Source organism: Ovis canadensis, chromosome 1, assembly GCF_042477335.2.
Source record: "Ovis canadensis isolate MfBH-ARS-UI-01 breed Bighorn chromosome 1, ARS-UI_OviCan_v2, whole genome shotgun sequence".
NCBI classification, from domain to species: domain Eukaryota; kingdom Metazoa; phylum Chordata; class Mammalia; order Artiodactyla; family Bovidae; genus Ovis; species Ovis canadensis.
Window position 1 is genome coordinate 180,925,763 of NC_091245.1, and position 25,011 is coordinate 180,950,773.

The 25,011-nt window shown below is 38.0% G+C and overlaps 1 protein-coding gene across 1 annotated transcript in view; it reads right to left on the bottom strand.

Annotated features, from left to right (window-relative positions):
• Positions 1 to 4,375: 4,375 nt before the first annotated feature.
• LOC138420078 (cell surface glycoprotein CD200 receptor 1) overlaps positions 4,376 to 25,011 on the bottom strand; it is a 42,116-nt gene continuing 21,480 nt past the window's right edge. Inside the window, exons 2-8 of the mRNA XM_069553218.1 lie at positions 24,537 to 24,617; positions 14,578 to 14,634; positions 11,054 to 11,368; positions 10,683 to 10,934; positions 7,086 to 7,188; positions 6,487 to 6,532; positions 4,376 to 5,441 (exon numbers count right to left, since the gene is read on the bottom strand). Coding sequence (XP_069409319.1) covers positions 5,301 to 5,441; positions 6,487 to 6,532; positions 7,086 to 7,188; positions 10,683 to 10,934; positions 11,054 to 11,368; positions 14,578 to 14,634; positions 24,537 to 24,617 — 995 coding nt within the window. The 3' untranslated portion in view covers positions 4,376 to 5,300. The remainder of the gene's footprint in view (positions 5,442 to 6,486; positions 6,533 to 7,085; positions 7,189 to 10,682; positions 10,935 to 11,053; positions 11,369 to 14,577; positions 14,635 to 24,536; positions 24,618 to 25,011) is intronic.

A 25,011-nucleotide genomic window follows, 5' to 3' on the forward strand; every position in this document is an offset into this window, starting at 1 on the left:
TGGTCTTGCTCCCTGTTTCTTGTACAATGTCACAACCCTCTGTCCATAGTTTATCAGGCACTCTATCAGATCTAGTCCCTTAAATCTATTTCTCACTTCCACTGCATAACATAAGAGATTTGATTTAGGTCATACCTGAACGGTCTAGTGATTTTCCTCACTTTCTTCAATTTCAGTCTGAATTTGGCAATAAGGAATTCATGATCTGATCCACAGTCATTCCTGGTCTTGTTTTTGCTGACTGTATAGAGCTTCTCCATCTTTGGCTGCAAAGAATATAATCAATCTGATTTCGGTGTTGACCATCTGGTGATGTCCACGTGTAGCCTTCTCTTATGTTGTTGGAAGAGGGTGTTGGCTATGACCAGTGTGTTCTCTTGGCAAAACTCTATTAGCCTTTGCCCTGCTTCATTCCATACTCCAAGGCCAAATTTGCCTGTTACTCCAGGTGTTTCTTGACTTCCTACTTTTGCATTCCAGTCCCCTATAATGAAAAGGACGTCTTTTTTCGGTGTTAGTTCTAAAAGGTCTTGTATGTCTTCATAGATCTGTTCAACTTCTTCAGTGTTACTGGTTGGGGCACAGACTTGGATTACCATGATATTGAATCATTTGCCATGAAAACAAACAGAGATCATTCTGTCGTTTTTGAGACTGCATCCAAGATTAGCATTTCAGACTCTTTTGTTGACTATGATGGATACTCCATTCTTCTAAGGAATTCCTGCCCGTAGTATGGTCATTTGAGTTAAATTCACCCATTCCAGTCCATTTTAGTTTGCTGAATCCTTGATTGTCAATGTTCACTCTTGCCATCTCCTGCTTGACCAGTCCCATCACTTCATGGCAAATAGATGGGGAAACAGTGGAAACAGTGGCAGACTTTATTTTGGGGGGCTCCAAAATCACTGCAGATAGTGACTGCAGCCATGAAATTAAAAGATGCTTGCTCCTTGGAATAAAAGTTATCACCAACCTAGACAGCATATTAAAAAGCAGAGACATTACTTTGTCAACAAAGGTCTGTCTAGTCAAGGCTATGGTTTTTCCAGTATTCATGTGTGGGTGTGAGAGTTGGACTATAAAGAAAGCTGAGTGCCGAAGAATTGATGCTTTTGAACTGTGGTGTTGGAGAAGACTCTTGAGAGTCCCTTGGACTGCAAGGAGATCCAACCAGTCCATTCTAAAGGAGATCAGTCCTGAGTGTTCTTTGGAAGGACTGATGCTGAAGCTGAAACTCCAATCCTTTGGCCACCTGATGTGAAGAGCTGACTCGTTTGAAAAGACCCTAGAGCTGGGAAAGATTGAAGGCAGGAGGAGAAGGGGACAACAGAGGATGAGATGGCTGGATGGCATTACCGACTCAACGGACATGAGTTTGAGTTATCTCTGGGAGTTGGTGCTGGACAGGGAGGCCTGGCGTGCAGCAGTCCATAGGGTCACAAAGAGTTGGACACGACTGAACGACTGAACTGAACTAAACTGAACTTTTCATTTTCATTGAGATATAATTAACTCATATAACATTATATTAGTTTCAGCTGTACAGCACAATATTTGTTACTTGAATATATTATAAAATAATTGTCACAGTAAGTCTAGTTAACACACATCACCACAAATAGTTATTAATACAAATTTTTATCGTGATGAGAACTTTAAGATTTACTCTATTAGCAACTTTCAAGTGTTCAGTACTGTATCATTAACTATAGTCTCCTTGCTGTATACATTATATCCCGATGACCTAATTATTTTATTTTACAACTGGAAGTTTGTACCTTTGGACTCCCTTTACCCATTTCACCCATAACCTACCCCCTACTTCTGGTAACCTGTTAATTTGGTTTGGAATTTGGTTTTTGTTTTTGTTTTTTTTAAGATTTTACATAAGTGAATCATATATGTATCTTTGTTTGTCTGACTTATTCCACTCAACGTAGTGCCATCAAAGTCCACCCATGTTGTCATAAATGGCAAGATTTCACTCTTGTATGCCTGAATTATATTCCATTATAGGTGTTTACCACATTTTCTTTATCCATGCATCCATCAGTGGACACTTGGATTTTTTTCTTTGTCTTGGCTATTGTAAATAACCCATTCAACAAAGCAGAGTAAAAGAAAAAAATTAAACAGAGTTGGTGGAGGAAACATAGTAAATGAGACATGCAAAGTAAGATTGTAGAAATGTCGCCAAATATATAACTAATCACAACAAATGTGAATAATTTAAATTCTCTTATTAAAAGTTTAAATTCTTAAATGAGGTAATAAAAAGAGCTATGTCTTTTTTCCAAAAAAGCTATAATTCTTTGTAATAGGTATGCCTAAAATGAAACTTCACAAAAAAGTTGAAAATAACAGGAACACACCAGGTAAATACTAACCAATGAAATGATGGACTGGGCAACCAACAAGGGAGCTATTAGGATTCCTATCAAAAAGAACTTACTATTCAGCTCCAAGGAGTGCAATTATTGCTAAGACCCTCAAGCTGCATTTCAGCTTTCAGCTGAAGTCATACTCTCTCCAGTCAGTGATTAACCGTAAAGGGGCAGCAGAGTCTGACCATCTCTGCACATTAAAGACTCCTTTTAAAAGCAATCCTTGCTCTTCTCGTCACGCTTCTCATTGGTTTGGCCATGATTTTAACAGGTCTAAATTGTTATTTGAGGCTCCCTGTCTTCTATCTTGCTCTTCCCTTCTTTCCTTTCACAAGTTTCTTTCAGATCATCATGATAGTCTAAAGACTTACCTTCCTCTACCCTGTTTCCAACCCCTTTAGCCTTTCAAAGTTGTAACCTTTCTCCTCTAATTGACCTTGACTAACTCCATATTACCTTCTGCTTCTTGGAAAATCTGACACACTAAGTCCAATCACTAGATTTTCTAATTCAGCAGATCTAGAGCGGATTTGGGGAATCTGTATTATTTTGTATTTCCCCACATAATTTTGATTTTCAACTATCTTTAACACCCTTGTAGTAGAAGATTTTAATACATTTATTTCCTAAAAAGTGTAATTTGACATTATAAATGATCTTGACATCTTTACTATGATGTTATTTGACATGATTGTTTTGACATTATCAAGTTAAAATGTAAAATATTTAAACAGATATTGAACCTAAGAGTGAACCTCATCCCAATAAAGGGATGGATGAAGAATTAAGAAAATGGCAAGACAGGGTTATAGCAACCTAGATGTCCATCAGCAGATGAATGGATAAGAAAGCTGTGGTACATATGAGTGAAGTAAGCCAGAAAGAAAAACACCAATACAGTATACTAACACATATATATGGAATTTAGAAAGATGGTAATGATAACCCTGTATGCGAGACAGCAAAAGAGACACAGATGTATAGAACAGTCTTTTGGACTCTGTGGGAGAGGGAGAGGGTGGGATGATTTGGGAGAATGGCATTGAAACATGTATACTATCATGTAAGAAATGAATCTCCAGTCTAGGTTCGATGCAGGATATAGGATGCTTGAGGCTGGTGCACTGGAATGACCCAGAGAGATGGTATGGGGAGGGAGGTGGGAGGGGGGTTCAGGGTTGGGAACACGTGTACACCCATGGCAGATTCATGCTGATATATGGCAAAACCAATACAGTATTGTAAAGTAAAATAAAGTGAAAAAAAAAAAGACAGGGTTATAATGTCTACTGTGTACACTTCTTGGTAATATTTATATGCAGAAACTTAATGGACTGTTTTCTTGACCTCGTCAAAAATAGTTTGGTTAAAATATCATGTGTCAAGTGCCACTATAGTAGTTTTATATCCAAACTAGATTAACAATCCTTTTAAGGATAAAGTTTAGAGTAACCAAAATGTCTTCAGGGAGACAAACATATTAATAAAACAAAATAGCTGTCAAATGTTTCTAATGGCACAATTAAAGCATGAATGGATTTTGTTTTAATTTCTACCATGTTAAAAAAATTTAATTTTCAGTATCATTTTTCCTATGAAGTAAACAGATTTATTTTTATAATAAAATATATTTTCATATATTAAAAATTATTAATATATTCCCAATATTTTATTCCTTAGAAAAATAGAGGAAAGGGTCATGTCATCCCATGGTTATTCCTTTAGCATATAAGATCATACTTAGTAACTATCCCAAGTCCTCAAAAATGCATATTTAGCTGATTATATAGTCAATCAACATTTGTTATTTGATAAATATATCACAATAAAATGTATACCATAAAATACACTTTTCCAATTTATCACATTATTAGGCATTAGATAGCAATACCTCTCTAGAGATTTAACAAGTTCAGAAGAAGCTAATGTCCTCATGTGTGTTCTTCCTCTCTCTCACATACACATATGCACACAGGCACACACAGAAGGAAAATATAAATTCAGTTTTATTAAATAGCGAAATTCTTATTATAATCCTATATTTGCTAACAGAAGGTTGACAATTTACAGATATTAAAATAATAGAAAAGGTACATTCAAACAGGATTGGAGGGAATATAAATTGATACAATTTGACATAGCAGTCAATAATATTGACTTATCAGTCAGTAATAAAGATGCACAAAACCTTTGGCCTCGCAATTTCACTCAAGGAAATTATCTTACAAATATGTTCAAACACATTCAAAGAGATAAATCCACAAGAAACATTCTATGTAGTATTGTTTATAATAGCAAAACAAAACAATCTAAATGTCCACCACAGGGTTAATTAAATTAAATCCCACTACATACAATGGAATTATATGTAACCATTAAGAAGAATGAGGTAGCTCTGCTTGTGTTGATACAAAAGATCTTTAAGATATATTATAGTGCTAACTTTGTATAAGTACAGAACAAATTATGCTATGTTTCTGTTTCTGTCTTGACAAGGATGTACGTGTATGAATATGTAAGCAGACATATAAGTGTATACATATACAATGCACATATAGGTATGACATGTGCACATAGAAATTTCCTCAAATATTACATAAAACTGTTGGTAATTATTCCTTCTGTGAAGTTATCTGAGGTAACTCAATTTTCATCATCTACTGTACTGAACAATTTTAATATTTTATCACGAGCATGTGCTCTCTTTGTAATAATATCAGTTTAAAGAACTAGCCAGTAACAGCTAAAATTCTAAAAGTTCAATTGTATAAAGATAGAAATGCAAATTCTCTATAATGTCTCTGTTTTCTAAGAATCTTTGAAAAGCTAGTTTCAAAATAGGCTTTCCATTCCAGAACTCTAAGAAAATCAGAACAGTATCTGTAACTGCATCTTGATTCATTTGTCCTGGTGCTACACTCTAGGAACATAAACAGTATGGAGATTCATCCCATCAACTTCACTTGGTAACACCTGAGATGTCTTCGCCCTATTTGTAATATCATAAAGTGGATTGTTCTTCTCTGTGTAGCTGGCATAGGGCTCCATTTCACCCTAAAATATAACCCAACATTAAATTCAATTGAAAAAAACAAAACAGAAATCCTAACTACCTGTGCTTTTCTAATAAGTGCTCACAACTTTAGTGTCTACCAATAGTGGTCTCTGAGCCTGCATGAACATAAAAGCAAGACTTTTCTAATATACTATCAAAAAATTTTTCATTATTTAAGTCTCAGTGTCGGATGATAACAGTTGCCTGAAAGTAGGAACATAGAAGAGTGAAGTGACATGAGGAGTATTTCAGAAGAGAATGTCAAAGATTTAGTAAACTACTTGTTATAATAGATCCTAGAGCTGGATAGGTATTAAACTTAGGTAAAAAGGGCTTCCCTGATAGCTCAGTTGGTAAAGAATCCACCTGCAATGGAGGAGACCCTGGTTCGATTCCTGGGTCAGGAAGATCCGCTGGAGAAGGGAAAGGCTACCCATTCCAGTATTCTGGCCTGGAGAAGTCCATGGACTGTATAGTCTATGGGGTCTCAAAGAGTTGGACATGACTGAGCAACTTTCACTTTCACTTTAGGTAAGACGGAAATGATGATGGTATTGAAAAAAGGAAATCAAGGATTAGAGATGGTTTAATGGAGGAGGAAATACTAACTCAATTTCTCCAAAGATTACAGTCCAAACAAGGCTAACATGATGTCTTTTGTAGGATGCAGTTCTTAAAAATAGTGCTTGGTGGATAATTAATAAAATTAGTACATCTGACAGTATTGTAGAATAGGAATTTTTTCTTTTTAATTAAAATACTAATATTGATGCAAATTACAAATTATGTGACTAGATTCTGGGAAAGATGGAGGGCAGGAGGAGAAGGGGACAACAGAGGGTGAGATGGTTGGAAGGCATCAGTGACTCAATGGACATAGGTTTGGGTGGACTCCGGGAGTTGGTGATGGACAGGGAGGCCTGGCGTGCTGCAGTTCATGGGGTCACAGAGAGTTGGACACAACTGAGCAACTAAAGTGAACTAACTGACTAGATTTTCAGACTACATGGCTTAAAAGTTTGCAAATATTCTTTTTAGTCTTACCTCCTCAACAACTGGAGTATGCTCTGTTTTTTTCAATTTACATTTTCTGCAAAAATAAAAATAAGCTAGAATAAATGTCAAACCACGATTATTCAGATTGAAAATGAGAAAACAAAAGAGTATGCTGTTGACAATTATGGTTCATTTTGATAGAAACTATAATAAGTCAGAAATGAACTATGAGATATGAGTAAAGAATGCTGCTTGCAGTTAACACATCCAAATAAGATAATTCTGAATTTTGGAAAGATAAGTAAAATTATGCAAAGAACCTTGTGTAATGGAATATATGCAACACCTCATCTTTGGTATATGAAATTAATTATTGTAATTCTTTTCCCAAGTACAAAATAGCATGCACTGTCTCTCCCAAGATCCTGCTCCAGACAGCCTAATTCACTATGCTTGCATATCTAAATAACCTAGAAACACCCCCCCCCCCCATGTCATTCAGAGTAGACCATGTATTTTATTTTCAGGGTATACTTCTCGATTATGGGAGAATTGATGTTAAAATCTTAATTTTACCTAGTCAATTCCATATTTCTGACTTCTTTTTAACCCAATAAAGCTGGAGAAGAGAAGGCATCAGTCAGTACCTGCAGCCACTGATTTTCAAAAGCCAAATGGATCCCGCGACGATCAAGATAATAAAAATAGGGGCAATGATATATAAAATGAAGTGTGCTTGTATTTCAGAACCTGTAAATATAGACAAAAGAATATATAATTTAACACTCAGTTCAGTTCAGTCACTCAGCCGTGTCTGACTCTTTGTGACCCCATGGACAGCAGCATGCTGGGCTTCCCTGCCATAATTCCCTGGCATAATAAAATAATTTAACATTATTCAGCAGTAAAAACCAATGAGCTATCAAGCCATGAAATCATGTAGGACTATTAAAAGCATATTACTAAATGAAAGGAGCCAGTCTGAAAAGGCTAAATGCTGCATGATTCTAACCATATGACATTCTGGAAAAGGTGAAACTATGCAGTAAGACGATCAGGGATTGTTAAAGGTTAGGGTGGATGGAGGCATGAATAGGTGGAGCATAGAGGATTTTATGGCAGTGAAACTACTCTATACCATACAATAATTGTGAATGTATGCATTTCTCAAAATTCATAGAACATGTACCTAGAGTGAATCTTAATGTAAACTATGGACTTTGAGAGGTAATAGTATGTTAAGGTAGGGTCATTGATTATAACCAATGTACCACAGCAGCGTGGGGGATGATCAATAGATAGACAGGAAGACCATGCATGTGGAGGGACAAGGGTTTTATTGGAACTCTCTGTACTTCCTATTCAATATTGCTATCATTCTATTTAAAAAATAAAAGTCTGCTTTAAAATTATATGTATATATATTTACATCTACAAGAATGTCTTATAGTACATGAAATTTATTTCTGTGATTTAATTTTTAAAACTTTTGCCCCATTAATAGTTCAAATAATTGTTATAATAAAATTGCTTTATCACTTCAGACTCTTGAGTTTTCAGCAGACATTATCTTGTATCAGGATTTTGTTTCCTTAAGGATTCATGTAGTGAATTCCTGTAGGAGAGATGTGAAATTTAGATCTCTCTGTTATAGTAACAGAGTATTGGTCATCTCCAATATTCAGAAATGAACAGGGAATTGTATAAAAGTATTTGGAAAAATAACCCTAATTCTGAAGTCACCTCTATTCCAAGGCATTGAAACTGAACTGAATGCATGTCAGCAACTTTGAACTATTCACTAACTGCTGGCAGCAATATAAGCTCAATCTGACAAGAGAAGTCAGCAAAGGACCTGGCCGACTCTTGGAGGTTTTAAGACTGTGCTCCTGAAGTTTCGTGAATGTGGCTGGGACAGCAGAGAGAGGTAAGTGGAAGCTGCAATCCACCTTCTTTCAATACTTTGTTTTTAAACAATGGATTTTTATTTAAAGAGCATTTTTGTTTACAGTTAAACACTACAATAGTATTTTGAAGCCCTCTCTTTCAAACTAATGAGCTGTCTTTTGCTGGAAGTGTGCTAGCAGAGGTAAAGGTCTACCCTGTGTGGGACTGGCTAGAGACTTCCTCCAATTCTGAGAATCTGTAAATATGATGTCATATTGTAATACCGAGTAGTAAGACTTTATACATAACCGGGAGCATTACTCTTTTCGGTAAACACTACCAAACTATATATATATATATATATATATATATATATATATATATATATATATATATAAACTTTAAGAATGGACTTTAGAAAATCACGCTTTAAACCCAATACTTTCCTCTTCTCCTTTCTTAACACTAAAATATCAGTAGAGAATTTTTAAACTTAATTTATTTCTTTTAATTGCAGGCTAATTACTTTACAATATTGTAGTGGTTTTTGCCATACATTGACATGAATCAGCCATGGGTATACCTGTGTCCCCCATCCTGAACCCCCCTCCCACCTCCCTCCCCATCCCATCCCTCAGGGTCATCCCAGTGCACCAGCCCTGAGCGCAGAATTTTTTTTTTTAAGTATAGACTTGCAAAGACAAAGAGATTATGGATGAAGATAAGAGCAGATGAAAGATTTCAACTTGTTTTACCATGAAAGATGAACTGAAGAATGGCCAATAATTCAGAGTGAAATAAGTATAAGCCATAGTGAATCCAAGAAGACTCTAGAGTAGGAAGGAAAAAATATGGAGAAAGGGGAATGTCAGGAGTGAAGTGTGGAGCTACAAGCTGGAAGCTTCCTTGAAGTTCTGTATGAAGAACAGATAGGCCGCCAACTCTCCTCCCACCCCACTCAACCAGGTCATCACACTTCCCCGACCAGCAGAAAACAGGAAGTTTGGCCCAAAGAAGATGAACTGGAGAAATTCCAGAGTCAAAGACTCAGACATAACGTAGGGTGGAGATGAAGTGTCTTTAAAGGAAAGTTTGAGTTCTGAATAGTCACATACTCACACACACACTTACACACACCCCTCTCCTCCCTTCTCTCAGAACACTCTCAGATGGTCAGGATTATTCCTCCAAGGGAAGAGATTGGAGAGGTATTTTCTACAGAGACTGAGTAGCCTCAGAGAAAAGATCTTCCCTGGTAGCTCAGATGTAAAGAACCTGCCTGCCAATGTAGGAGACATAAGAGACACGGGTTCGATCCCTGGGTTGGGAAGATTCCCTGGAGGAGAGCATGGCATGGCAACCCACTCCAGTATTCCTGCCTGGAGAATCCCGTGGACAGAGGAGCTGAGGGGCTAATAGTCCATAGGGTCGCACAGAGTCAATGCAACTGAAACGACTTAGCACACACACATGCACACTAGGTTTAAATTGGCTATATTAAGAAATAGCACCGTTACCATGTTGTTAATAAAAACTGAGTCAAATACTAGAAGAGACACTTTAAGATCTGAAAGTACTTGTCTCTGGAGAGTTGTTTATAAGAATGGAGCAGGGGGGTGGAGAATCAGAGAGGGCTAACGTTTTACAAGATATACTTGTCTACACACAATAGACAACATAGATTTTAAACTGTATGAGTTAGGCTGATTAGGACAATATTTTTATAACAAGAAATTAGGGTAGAATGGGTGCAGAGAGCAGAGAAACTAAACTGTAATGAACTGAATCACAGATGTTATTATAAGACATTAAACATTTTTCATTGGAAAAACCATGAGAAAACTCTACCAGACTGAAAATTTATGAAGGCAATTTATGAGCAACTTTATTCTTCTAATAAAATTATAATTAGTTGTTTAAAATTATCCTTTATCCTTCTATTAAAACCATTTAAGTATCTGTGTAAAAGTACACTATACAAGTCAATTTGTTAGTACAGAAGAGAACATTAAAGGAAGAATAAATTGGGAGTTCCCTGGTAGCCTAGTGGTTAAGATTCTGGCTTTCACTGCGTTGCCCAGGTTCAGTTCCTCATAAGGCAACTGAAATCCTGGAAGCTGCTCTACACAACTAAAAAAAAAAAAAAAAAGTAGAATAAAATTCATTCTATAATATGCTTTTTACAACAAACTTTTGTATTATTCTTCTAGATAATCCTTTACTTTGAGGAGGAGACAAAGTGGAGGGTGGAAAGGACATCCTTGAATGAAATTTCTTTGCATATTCCTTTTTCTTTCTTAAGGTAATTCCTCTGAAAGAATGGAAAAATCAAAAATAAGACTAGAAAAATTACTAACCTTGACTCAGTTGTATCGACAGACTCTTGTTGCCAGTCAAGTGGGAGACAGAGCAGGACACATTCAGCACATGGCGGTCCTCCCAGTGGCAAGTACTCTGGACGGTCACGGTGCCATTGCCCCAGTAAGGCTCTTGCTCAGTGGCACAATCCCCCTCTGGGGTCCAGGAGATCTGTGCAGCCGGCTTCCCTGCAGCTGCCTTGCACACTGCAGTTCCCTTCTCAGTTTGGGTCAGGGTCACCTTCGGGGGCACTGCAGAATTGCAGGGGAAATGCTTCAGTCTTAACACATGGGACACTGAATTTAGACAGAGATTTGTTTCGGCCCAAAATCTGTTTATCTGAAACACCTCAATATATGATGTTCCTTACCTAACACTTGGAGGTGATATTCATGCTGGAAATTCCCATTACTTGTTGCTATTTGGCACGTGTAATTCCCATCATGAGTGATGGCCACTGGGCCGATCTGAAGGGCAGGATTCCCGTCAGGTCCAGAGGCCCAGGTTATTCTCTTGTCAGTGCAGTTTCCTCCTGTGGTCTGATTTGTATCACGTCTGTAGGCTCTGAAGCAGCGCGGCTTGTCTCTGAGGACTATTTCCCATGTTACCAACACACTTGGCCACTGCACAGGAGGGCAAGTGAGCACAGCTTTTGTATCCACTAGTTTTGATAGTGAAGTTTTAACTGGAAATACATACATGAACACACAAACACAATCATAAGAGAAAAGCTTTATAAATACTTCATGTCTTAAAATTTATTCACAGCATATTACATGAAACTGTACTTGAAATTTACTTTGCAGGTGGTCTTTTTCCAGCAATATTAGACTTACATAAGAAATAACATTGATGAAATATATATAAAGTATAATATTAAATCCATCCAATGATTAACCAACTTCTTCCTATATCATTAGGAAAATAACATATATTATATGTATGATGATTTTTTAAGTGTTATGAAATTAAATCAGAAGATTTGATATATATGAAACAAACTGATGAGAAAAGAGGATCTGAATTAAAAGACAAAAACAGTGTTCTAAATCTAATCTTTTGGACAAAGGGACTGTCAGATTTACCATACAACTCATGCTCTAAGGGGGGAAAATGGAATTATTAATAATGCGGTTTTCTCCTCCCAAGTTTTGATGAAAGTGAAAAATCAGTAACATCAGAACTAAACACCTAGTCTTAAGGGTGGCACTTCAGACAAACATAAATCTGGAAAGATACAGTACTTCCATTAAAAATAGCTATGACATTCAGGCTGAAGAAGTTGGAAGTTTTTAATTTAATTTTTATTCAGAGAATCACAAAATCAGTTAAATCAACAAATTTTAAAATAATCTGTAATCTCATTAGTTGGACCATCTCACATAAATGAAAAATGACAATGCCAAGCTGTAAGAGATGCTTAGAAGTGTTTTTCTAGAGGAAAAAAAAGTAGTATATAAATACAAATCAAATGAAAAACAAGGATTATTTTCCTCTGTAAATTTTCTATAAAAGTATTTTATTGCAAATGTGTGATAATGCAATATATAGTCTTTCAATGAATTCCCCTTCCTTTCTGTTCTATTGCTTGAAAACTACCACATTTAGATAGAGACTGGAGAAGGCATTGGCACCCTACTCCAGTACTCTTGCCTGGAAAATCCCATGGACAGATGAGTCTGGTAGGCTGCAGTCCATGGGGTCGCAAAGAGTCAGACATGACTGAGCGACTTCAGTTTCACTTTTCACTTTCATGCATTGGAGAAGGAAATGGCAAACCACTCCAGTGTTCTTGCCTGGAGAATCCCAGGGACGGGGGTGCCTGGTGGGCTGCTGTCTATGGGGTTGCACAGAGTCGGACAACCAGCCAAGAGGGCAGTTAAACCCATGCTGTTTCCATCACTCCAAGTGACATCAGCTCATAGTGAGAACCTCCAGCTTGGCAAAGGCTTGGAGACAAGCAAGAATATGGCTTGTTAGAAATCTGCTAGAGGTTAGATGTGGGAAGCATATATGTGCATAAAGGAATGATGCTTAAAATAAACCCAGAAAAATAAGAGACCAGTGAGATAGCAAGCTGTGAGTGCTCTTTTGTGTTCTCATATGTTCGAACTTTACCTTGGTAAATAGTATAAGGTTTAATGTTTTTGCTAATATATATCCTCAAGATCTGACTCTGTTTTTTAAAGGGAAGTATTTGGTAATCAAATAAGCACACATCTGAACAGGGGCACAGTATCAAGAAATAACTCCATCAGTGAGGATTCCAAGCACAGCAGATATTCTGGGTTCTTTTACTTTCCTCCATTCTGTGACCTTCAAGTCAATCATTCTTCACATATATCGATAGTTCTAATGTTATTGGTATTTTCCCCCCTTTCTTCATCCTCTTCTCTCCTTTTCCATACAGTTCCTTTTTCATACTTTTTCATAAATTATCAGGATTAAAATGATAAAATGATAAATTATCTTTGGTGAATGATAATTTACCAATGGCCAGTACCTCCACAACACTCAGTGGGTTTGGCACTTAACAAATATATTCTCCATATAAGGTCAGCTAGGGTGATTGCACTTCCTACTTCCTGAGAAAACAATAGAGTCTCTTCTTCGCTCCCAAACCAGCAGAAACATCCCATCTTCTCTGCATCCTTTGTCTATAAATCTCTCCCAGTCTCATTCAGCGTTTTGCACACAAATTCTTATTGGCTTTGAGGCATTTCCTTTCTTTTCTCACAACCTTACCCTAGGGCTTCCCTGATAGCTCAGTTGGTAAAAAATCTGCCTGCAGTGCAGAAGACCCCGGTTCACTTTCTGGGTAGAGAAGATCCCCTGGAGGAGGGATAGGGTACCCACTCCAGTATTCTTGGGCTTTCCTTGTGGCTCAGCTGGTAAAGAATCTGTTTGTTATGCGGGAGACCTGGGTTCGATCCCTGGGTTGGGAAGATCCCAGGGCTGAGAGAAGGGAAAGGCTATGCACTCCAGTATTCTGGCCTGGAGAATTCCATGGACTAGTCCATGGGGTCGCAAAGAGTTGGACATGACTGAGTGGCTTTCACTACCCTAGATTAAGCCCCCATCTCCAGGCACCTAACTTCTGTTTCTGTCTCAAAACTCTTCTCCCTTCAGTTCATGCCTTAAAATGCATCATTCCACAACATAATGCGATTACTTCAACTCTAAAACCCTCCAGACATCTTTCACTGCCTGAAGAATAAGTTTGAATGTCTTCCTATTGGCTTCAAAAGCCCTCTGTCACCCTGACTCACTTTGCAATCTTATCACCCACTACATTGTCCCCTCACTGCAGGAAAAGAAAAAAAAAAAAAGCACAATTCCACCTCCATGTCATCTCTCACACTGTTTTCACTCTCTAAGGTGCCCAACATAATGCTATTTTTCTATTAAAATAGCTCTTTCTTTAAGACCTGATTCACATGCTACATCCTCTGTGAAGCCTTGTCTAAGCCTTGGTGTTTAACCACTCCCTTTCTACACTCCTGGTACACTTGATGTGAGTGCTTACCTCTTCTGCTTGTGTGATATCTGGGCTTCTGTCTGGGTTCCCCCACAGAATAGAGCTCCCTGGAGGGCTCTCTGATAGTCTTCTTCATCTTGCTCATCTTTATGTTTCCCACAAAGCCCAGCACAGTGCATGACAGAGAAAACTCCATAATCTTTCAGTGGAATTGAACTGCTTTGGGGGAGGATGGGGTGGAGTCATTCAAGTCACTTAACCTACAGCATTCAAATCACCATATTCTTTAACTGGGTACAAGATTAGAACAGAGTCCAGACCACTGACTATGTTTCTAAGGAAACTCAACAATCTATGCTTCAGTACTGGCCTCAAAGTAAAAAAAAAACAAAAACAAAAAAATACAGGCATACTACCTTCTGCATAAACTGTGACAGTGCTCTGCTTTCTTTCCGTAGACGAAGTTGTTGAAACTAGAAAATGTTCAGAGAGAAATAGATGAAATCAATTTTAGAAACTTAAGAGTAAAAACCATTCTTTTCTCCACAAGAGCTTGTATACAACATGATAGAAAATCAATGAGCCATAACTAAAATTACACAAAAATCCTTGAAATACAGAAATTAGAAGCTGTTGCATCATTATATGGAAAAACGTTAACATTTGGAAATTACATTGTAAGCTATTAATCAATGATTCCCCATTTACACAATATCTCATTTTATACTTAAAACTATTTTGTACAAGGTAACACTGCTCTATCTTTCCCTAGCCATAATGCATTGGTCCATCATGCACACCTCACATGAGCTGGGCTGATGATGTGGTCTTTTTTACAGATGCCACTACTGTTGTTAAAATTGTTTAAAATTGTTTAGACCAGTGCTGGGCATCTCAAACAGCTGGACAAATCAAGTACTTTCTCAAGAACCAACACTGAGAAGAACAGTTCATCCCTCTTTCTTCCCCATTTTCCTACTATGATGGTTAACTTTATGTGTCAGCCTAGCTAGTCCATGGTACCCAAATGTTTGGCCAAACACTATTCTAGATGTTTCTACAAAGATATTTTTTAATTGGTAGAATCTGAGTAAGTAAATTACCCTCCATAATGTGAGCGGGCCTTATCCGATCAGTTGGAGGCTTTAACAGAAAAGACTGACATCATGGGAAAGGCAACTCTGCCGGCACATTGCATTCAGACTCAATTTGCATCTCTTCCCTGGGTCTCCAAAGATCCTGCAGATTTTGGACCAGTCCCATAAAGTAAATCAATCTCTTCCTCTTTCTCTCGTTCTCCCTCTCTCCAGGATTTCCAACACACACATACATCCTGTTCTGTTTCTCTGAGGAACCCTAACTAATAAACCTTGGGAAGAATGAAGCAGAAGCAGAGAGAGATGGCAGACTTAACCTAACTCAAGTTCCCAATTCCTTGTTCTTAAGATCTACATGCATTCCTTCTCTTGAGTTCTATGGAGTTTCTGAAGATAGTCCCAATATACTTCAAATTTGCTTTCTGAAAAACATGTTTGTATTGCTAATTTTTTAAAGAACAACAGTGACTTTCAGAATGCTTCTCATGACTTAAAAACCTGAAAAATATCTTCCTCTGAGTTTATAAGACCACCATTCCATGTGCTCTCCTGCTTTTAAAAATATTCTTTATGCTCCCCATTCTAATTTTCCACTCAGTTCTACCACATAATTGCCAGGGTCCAGCCCCAGTGGATCCAGGGAATTCGAAGGGTGGATGGCATTGGCGTGAGAAAAACTTATTTATTGATTGATATAAGAAATATAAGATTAGATTAGGAAGAAATAGTATAGTAGGAGACTTAAGTGGAGGAAGAGGGCTGAATAGCTTGGATTACGCGGAAGACCAATAAAATTCCAGACAAGGAATTTGCACCATCTATGTTGGGCCACCGGCGCTCGCTTGAATATCTAAGGGTGCCTCGCCTTAGGCTCCCTTTCACGCGAGTCTTAACAGCCAGGGCAAGTAAGTAGACCTGGCTAGCCTCCGCGCCCCAGGTGGAAATTCAGCCTGAAATTAAAGTAAAGAGCAGAGGGAGGGAAAGGGAGAGAAGGAGAGAGAGACATGGGGGAAACCAGTCCAGCAACTGGCCCTCCTTCTATTGCCCTTCAAGGCCTTTTATACTTTTGATTATACATAGAGATCAATGGGTAATACAAAATTATGTAGTGTTCGCAACCCAGACTCTTTCTGTATATCTTTTTGTATACAAAAGGTCTCAGGTGATTTACATTATCTTCTGGCCAAGAGACTTGTTAACACTTTTTGGCTCTCGTCCTTAATGAATGTTAATTTCCTTTCCCCTGAAGTGTTTTTCTTTAATCTGCATCTCCTTAAAGCATTAAAGTTACATCTCTATAGCACAAAGGTGCAGTGGGTTATAACAAAGAAGGTACTTAACTCAAAGATCTAATGTTGCTAATACCAGGTCTACTACTTGCTTTTCTATATACCAACTATATCTAAAAATAAAGGATATGAAAATTTGGCAGCAAGTATTGGCTCAACAAATGAAACTTTTAATCAGTCCTATTCTAATGATTTTGGCTCCTCGGAAGCCCCTACATTCCTAGGATGTTTTAAGCTTCCTGTGCCTCCTGCGGTCAGGAGGCCTCAAACAATCACACGCGCAGCTGTACGAGTCCTGCAGGCAGGCTAGAAAGCCATCAGAGGGGTTTTTGGATTGAAACACTCTTTCAAATGCAGAAGACTAAAGCCCTGAATTGACTTTTTTCCAGAGAATATCAGAAGAGTGGAAAAGCAGGCAAATTCTTATTTTTTGGGGGGTGGATGCTCAGGAAATTCCAGGGGGAAAACCTGAGGTCTGATTAGCCTGGCCATCAGAACTCTTGCCACATGACCTTGTCACGGGTGGAATTCCTCATGCTGGCTCCCGGCACATAATAAACAGGGAAATTAAATTAAAGGACTTGGAAGCCAGCAGTGAATAGGCTTCTAAATAATTTGGCTTTTCTAGGTAGCTAAGTATCATTAGACTGGGTTGGAAAGAAGGCAAAGAATGAGATTCTAACTATTAAATTTAGTTCACACTGGGATTAAGTATCTATTCCAGAAACAGATAAGAAATCAAAGTTGACCTCAGAGGGATTACTGAAATCAAGTTATGTCTTAGGTGTTCTAGATTCTGAAACTCTTATCATCGCACACAGTATAGCTTTGCCAAAGGACTAAAAAGGAAACATCTGGAGCTTTGCGTTCCATACGGTGTCTGTTGCAAGTATTCAACACTGCTGTTGCAGCAAGAGAGCAGGCACATATAATAACGGAACAAATGTCCATGGCTTTGTCCAATACAATTTTATCTACAAATATATACAGCCAGCTGGATTTTGCCCATGGGCTATGGTTTGCTAACTCTTGACTTAAAGTACAGTATTTTGTTTGTTGTAACTTCTTAAAGTGACAACATTTATAAATACAAACAATAAACATCCACTGAATATTCTATTTTATTCTGCTTACTTTGCCTTTTAAAGATAAACTAAATCTCCAGTGACAACCCCAAGTTCTCCTTCAAATTAAATAAATTTCCTATTCTATTTCTGTGTTCGTGGTTTAGTCACTAAGTCATGTATGGCTCTTTGTGACACCATGGACTATAGCCTGCTAGGGTCCTCTGTCCTAGGATTTCCCAGGCAAGAACACTGGAGTGGGTTGCCATTTCCTTCTCCAGGGGCCCTACCCAACCCAGGGATTGAACCTGGGTCTCCTGCACTGCAGACAGATTCTCTACCAGCTGAGTCATTCTGTTTCTAACATGTTGCAACTGCTTCCTTTCCTCCTTCCATTCTTTCTTTCCTTACTTCGAGTGAAGAGTGGCAATACTGAGGACATCCAATAGGATTCTGATAAGTAAGAAAATGATGAACCCTGCCCGTTCCCAGCTAAAAGGGAGCTGTCTGGTGGTCACAAGATGGCTACCATAACAGACAAAGGTTACTGAAACCTATGAAGACCTTCTCTTGTGAGCATTTTGGCCTTTGCAGCCCTGAGACCTGCTCTTTCTGGAAGAAAGTGTCACAACCATAATATTCTCTGGTTCTGGTTAAACAGAATTCTTTTTCAGCATCAGTTCTTCACATGTCTGGCTGTCACCAATCATTCTCCCTAATTTTTTTTTCCTCAGTGCATGGCAATCAGAATCTTGTTCCCCCACCATGGATCAAACCCACAGCCCTTGCAGTGGAAGTGAGGAGTCTTAACCACTAGACTGCCAAGGAAGTCCCATGCTCCTTATTTTAAAGATATAGGTTGTTTGTTATCAATGGAAAGTTCAAAGAACCTAGCCTTGATTGATGTCTTCTAGGGGATATTTAAAGACTTTTCTTCTTATCCTTTGGATTTAACTTCATATGCCCCATAGAAATTGTTACTTTTAATAACAGAGCAAATGATTTTCATGCTCTGAACTAAGCTGTTGCCATTTCAGTGAATTCTCATGTTAGTCATCTTATCTGGGAATATTGTCAGTTTGACACATTAGTTTTTATGAGATATAACAAAATCAGTGTGAGTACCGGGGGATTCTGTTGGAGAAGTTTGGTCTTACATTAAGTGGTGTCTTCATAATTGAATAAGGTCTTCAAGCATTTTGAGTTTCAGTGTTCTCAGTGGACTAGAGTGTAGAAGAGACTTTATGCTTATAAAGGTATTCCAGTGAGTGCTGGAAAGCCATGAAGAGATACTCCATGTCTAAGATAAGAGAAACCCAAGTAAGACGGTAGGTGTTGCAAGAGGGCATCAGAGGGCAGACACACTGAAACCATACTCACAGGAAACTAGTCACTCTAATCACACTAGGACCACAGCCTTGTCTAACTCAGTGAAACTAATCCACGTCCTGTGGGGCCACCCAAGATGGGCGGGTCATGGTGGAGAGGTCTGATAGAATGTGGTCCACTGGAGAAGGGAATGGCAAACCACTTCAGTATTCTTGCCTTGAGAACCCCATGAAGAGTATGAAAAGGCAATATGATAGGATACTGAAAGAGGAACTCCCCAGGTCTGTAGGTGCCAAGTATGCTACTGGAGATCAGTGGAGAAATAACTCCAGAAAGAATAAAGGGACAGAGCAAAAGCAAAAACAGTACCCAGCTGTGGATGTGAATGGTGACAGAAGCAAGGTCTGGTGCTGTAAAGAGCAATATTGCATAGGAACCTGGAATGTCAAGTCCATGAATCAAGGCAAATTGGAAGAGGTCAAATAGGAGATGGTAAGAGAGAATGTTGACATTCTAGGAATCAGCTAACTAAAATGGACTGGAATGGGTGAATTTAACTCAGATGACCATTATATCTACTACTGCGGGCAGGAATCCCTTAGAAGAAAGGGAGTAGCCATCATGGTCAACAAGAGTCCAAAATGCAGTACTTGGATGCAATCTCAAAAATGACAGAATGATCTCTGTTCATTTCCAAGGCAAACCATTCAATATCACAGTTATCCAAGTCTATGCCCCAACCAGTAATGCTGAAGAAGCCGAAGTTGAATGGGTCTATGAACCTACAAGAACTTTAAGAACTAACACCCCAAAAGATGTTCTTTTCATTATAGGGGACTGGAATGCAAAAGTAGGAAGTCAAGAAACACCTGGAGTAACAGGCAAATTTGGCCCTGGAATACGGAATGAAGCAGGGCAAAGGCTAATAAAGTTTTGCCAAGAGAACACACTGGTCATAGGAAACACCCTCTTCCAACAACACAAGAGAAGACTCTACACATGGACATCACCAGATGGTCAACACTGAAATCAGATTGATTATATTCTTTGCAGCCAAAGATGGAGAAGCTCTATACAGTCAGCAAAAACAAGACTGGGAGCTGACTGTGGCTCACATCATGAACTCCTTATTACCAAATTCAGACTTAAATTGAAGAAAGTAGGGAAAACCACTAGACCATTTAGGTATGACCTAAATCAAATCCCTTATGATTATACAGTGGAAGTGAGAAACAGATGTAAGGGACTAGATCTGATAGAGTGCCTGATGAACTATGGATGGAGATTCATGGCATTGAACAGGAGACAGGTATCAAGACCATCCCCATGGAAAAGAAATGCAAAAAAGCAAAATGGCTGTCTGGGGAGGCCTTACAAATAGCTGTGAAAAGAAGAGACGTGAAAAGCAAAGGAGAAAAGGAAAGATATAAGCATCTGAATGCAGAGTTCCAAAGAATAGCAAGGAGAAAAAAGAAAGCCTTCCTCAGTGATCAATGCAAAGAAATAGAGGAAAACAATAGAATGGGAAAGACTAGAGATCTCTTCAAGAAAATTAGAGATACCACGGGAACATTTCATGCAAAGATGGGCTTGATAAAGGACAGAAATTGTATAGACCTAATAGAAGCAGAAGATATTAAGAAGAAGTGGCAAGAATACACAGAAGAACTGTACAAAAAAGATCTTCACGACCCAGATAATCATGATGGTGTGATCACTCACCTAGAGCCAGACATCCTGGAATGTGAAGTCAAGTGGGCCTTAGAAAGCATCACTACGAACAAAGCTAGTGGAGGTAATGAATTCCAGTGGAGCTCTTTCAAATCCTGGAAGATGATGCTGTGAAAGTGCTGCACTCAATATGCCAGCAAATTTGGAAAACTCAGCAGTGGCCACAGGACTGGAAAAGGGCAGTTTTCATTCCAATCCCAAAGAAAGGCAATGCCAAAGAATCTTCAAACTACCACACAATTGCACTCATCTCACATGCTAGTAAAGTAATGCTCAAAATTCTCCAAGGCATGCTTCAGCAATACGTGAACTGTGAACTTCCAGATGTTCAAGCTGGTTTTAGAAAAGGCAGAGGAACCAGAGATCAAATTACCAACATCCGTTGGATCATAGAAAATGCAAGAGAGTTCCAGAAAAACATCTATTTCTGCTTTATTGACTATGCCAAAGCCTTTGACTGTGTGAATCACGAGAAACTGGAAAATTCTGAAAGAGATGGGAATACCAGACCACCTGACCTGCCTCTTGAGAAACCTGTATGCAGGTCAGGAAGCAACAGTCAGAACTGGACATGAGACAACAGACTGGTTCCAAATAGGAAAAGGAGTATGTCAAGGCTGTATATTGTCACCCTGCTTATTTAACTTATATGCAGAGAACATCATGAGAAACACTGGGCTGGATGAAGCACAAGCTGGAATCAAGATTGCTGGGAGAAATATCAACAACCTCAGAAATGCAGATGACACCAGAAAGTGAAGAGGAACTAAAGAGCCTCTTGATGAAAGCAAAAGAGGAGAGTGAAAAAGTTGGCTTAAAGTTCAACATTAAGAAAACTAAGATCATGGCATCTGGTCCCATCACTTCATGACAAATAGATGGGGAAACAATGGAAATAGTGTCAGATTTTATTTTGGGGGGCTCCAAAATCACTGCAGATGGTGATTGCAGCCATGAAATTAAAAGACGCTTACTCCTTGGAAGGAAAGTTATGAGCAACCTAGATAGCATATTCAAAAGCAGAGACAATACTTTGCCAACAAAGGTCCATCTAGTCAAGGCTATGGTTTTTCCAGTGGTCATGTATGGATGTGAGAGTTGGACTGTGAAGAAAGCTGAGTGCCGAAAAATTGATTCTTTTGAACTGTGGTGTTGGAGAAAACTCTTGAGAATCCCTTGGACTGCAAGGGGATCCATCCAGTCCATTCTAAAGGAGATCAGTCCTGGGTGTTCTTTGGAAGGACTGATGCTAAAGCTGAAACTCCAATACTTTGGCCACTTTATGTGAAGGGTTGACTCACTGGAAAAGACTCTGATGCTGGGAGGGATTGAGGGCAGGAGGAGAAGGGGATGACAGAGAATGAGATGGCTGGATGGCATCACTGACTCGATGGACATGAGTTTGAGTGAACTCTGGGAGTTGGTGATGGACAGGGAGGCCGGGCATGCTGCAGTTCATGGGGTGGCAAAGAGTCAGATACAACTGAGCAACTGAACTGAACTGAACTGGAGGCCCATGGAGAATTCTGCCTCTTAAACCAGAAACAAAATTCTCCTACAACTAAGCAACATTCACTGTCTAAAGAAAAATACCTTGGGAAGAAAATCAGTCAATTATTCCTGCAATTTCTCATACCAGAGATAAAACCCACAAGTTGTAGCATACTCTTAAGTGTGCTAAAATTATCTTTTTCAGAAAAGAAAAATATTATGCTTGTTTTCAGAAGTAGTCCTATGATCATTTTTATAACACTGGATACATCTTTTAAACTTAGTTAATTGCTAATATGAGTCATTCAGTTTTATTATCTCCATTTGGTATCTAGTTCCTATAGAATGCCAATTTCACGCCAAATATCATGTCTTCAATGATAAAAGAAAGCATCTTTCTTACTCAGTCTTTCTTGAAGCTTTGTATATACCAAAGTAGTACAATAATTATTTAAAGGTTCTGATTAATGGTTCTATGATTTCTGTCTTCAATTTCTTCATATGAAACCAAATTTTCTTTTAAGTTTAGAGAGATTATAGTTTTACATTAACATAAGATGTCTAATTCTTTCAGTATGTACGTATACAGACAGTCCTCAACTTGGGATAGTGTGATTTAGGACTTCTTTTTTTTTTTTTTACTGTACAATGGTGCAAAAGCCATATGCATTCAGTAGAAACTGTATTTTGAATTTTTGATTTTGATTGCTTTCTAGGATAGCAATAATACAGTATGGTATTCTCTTGTGATGCTGGGCAGGTGCAGTAAGCCACAGCTCCTAATCAGCTACACAATCACAAGGGCAAATAACTGATACAACTATTCTGTACCCATACAACTATTTTTTTCACTTTCAAAAGGTACAGTATTCAATAAATTACATGAGTTATCCAACATGTTAGTATGAGATAGGCTTTGTGTTAGATGATTTTGCTCAACTGTTTAAAGAAGGCTCAGCTAAGCTTTGATGTTAGGTTATTGTTGTTGTTCAGTTGCTAAGTCATGTTCAGTTCTTTGCAGTCCTATGGATTGCAGCATGCCAGGCTTCCTTGTCCTTCACTATCTCCCGGAGTTTGCTCAAATTCATGTCCATTGAGTGGGTGATGCCATCCAACTATCTTATCCTCTGTAGCCCTCTTTTCCTCCTGTTAGGTAGGGTAGGTGTATTTTGACTTATGATATTTCAACTTAGGATGAATTTATTGAGGCATAATGCCATCATAAGTGATGGAAGATCTGTATATAGACTGAATCATATGTGGACTGTGTTTAAAGACATATTTACAGTAGAAAAGTAATTTAGTTATTCATTATATTAGTTTCCTAGAACTGTCTTAATATGTATCTACAAACTCGATCCCTTAAAACAACAGATATTTATTCTCTCACATTTCTGGAAGTCAGAAATATACCAAAGTGTTAGCACAACCATATTCCTTCCAAAGTCTCTAGTAAAGAATCCTTTCTTTGTTTCTTCCAGGTTTGAGTGGCTACCAGAAATCCTATGTGTTCCTTAGTTTGTAGGTGTATCATTTCAACCTCTGCCTCCATCTTTACATTGTATTTTCCCTTGTGTCTTCTCCTTTTCTTTTCTATGTCATTGGACATAGGGCCCACGTTAATCCAGGATGATCTCATCTGAAAGCTTTAGCTTAAATACATTTTCAAAGACGCTTTGTCCAAATGTACCCACATTTGTAGGTTCCTGGTGGACAGATCTTGAAGTGGAGGCACCATTTAACTCACTAAACTCAAGCACTATTCCCACCCCTCAGATTAATAATTTATATAGTCATTTTACTTATTAGAGTCTGCAGTTGACCTGAAATCTAATTTTTCTAAATAGTAAATAAGTAAGTATAATTAAAAAGGATATTTACTGAGTCCAAGAATACATTTTAAAAGCACTAGAATTATTTTTCCATGAAGTGCTCAATGTAAAATGTGTTACAAAAATAATATTTTAAAATATAAAGAAAAAGTTAACTATAATGAGAAACAAAAATTTGGGAGACAGTAGAGCTGGGCAAGGGCACACAGAAAGTAAATTAGTAACATCTGCTAAGGCCAATATTTTTAAGTTCTCTAGAGTAAACCTAGTAAAACTATGATTTAAAAATAGAATGAAAAAAATTGGTGCTGTGCCCTTGATTTACTTCATGATCACAGTCTTGAAATAAGTACTAAATAAGCACTGAAAGTAATTTCAGAATGAAAAATTTACCAACATTTTAAAACATAAGCAGTATTTCATTTTGACAATTTTAGATAAAATAATCTATAAATAACAAGGCAATTCAAGATCTCAAAGTGTAAAAACTGTAAAAACATCAAGCACTTTTCTTAGAATTATTATTAAAAGATGAGCATTACCTGAACTGTGATTGCCATTGTCCATCTGCTGCGTTGAATTGTTTGATGTTTTAGGACCTTCCATTTCTGCACTTAAGCATTCTGAAAAGACACGTGGGGTAAAGAAAGAAATATACATTAGCATTTCTCACTCCTGGAGAAAAATCACTTTTTTTTTTTCACATTCTGTGGGCCATTTTGGGATTGCAGTTGCCAATAAAAACATGAATTATGACAGGAAAGCAAACATCTCAGAAAAATTTATCCTGGTATGAACTTTTCACTTGATCTTCCTTCCTATTTGGCATACCCCTATTTTAGGCCCATAGGACCACTCACCACCCTCCTGTCTTATATTCAAGTCAAAGTATTTCTTCTTCTAGACTTAAATGCACTTAGTCTATCTCCAGTTGTGGAAAGGTGTTTTACTATGTTACAGACATTTCAGGCACCAGTGAGGAAGGAGTTTAGTACTGATGTGTTGACTGGATGCTGA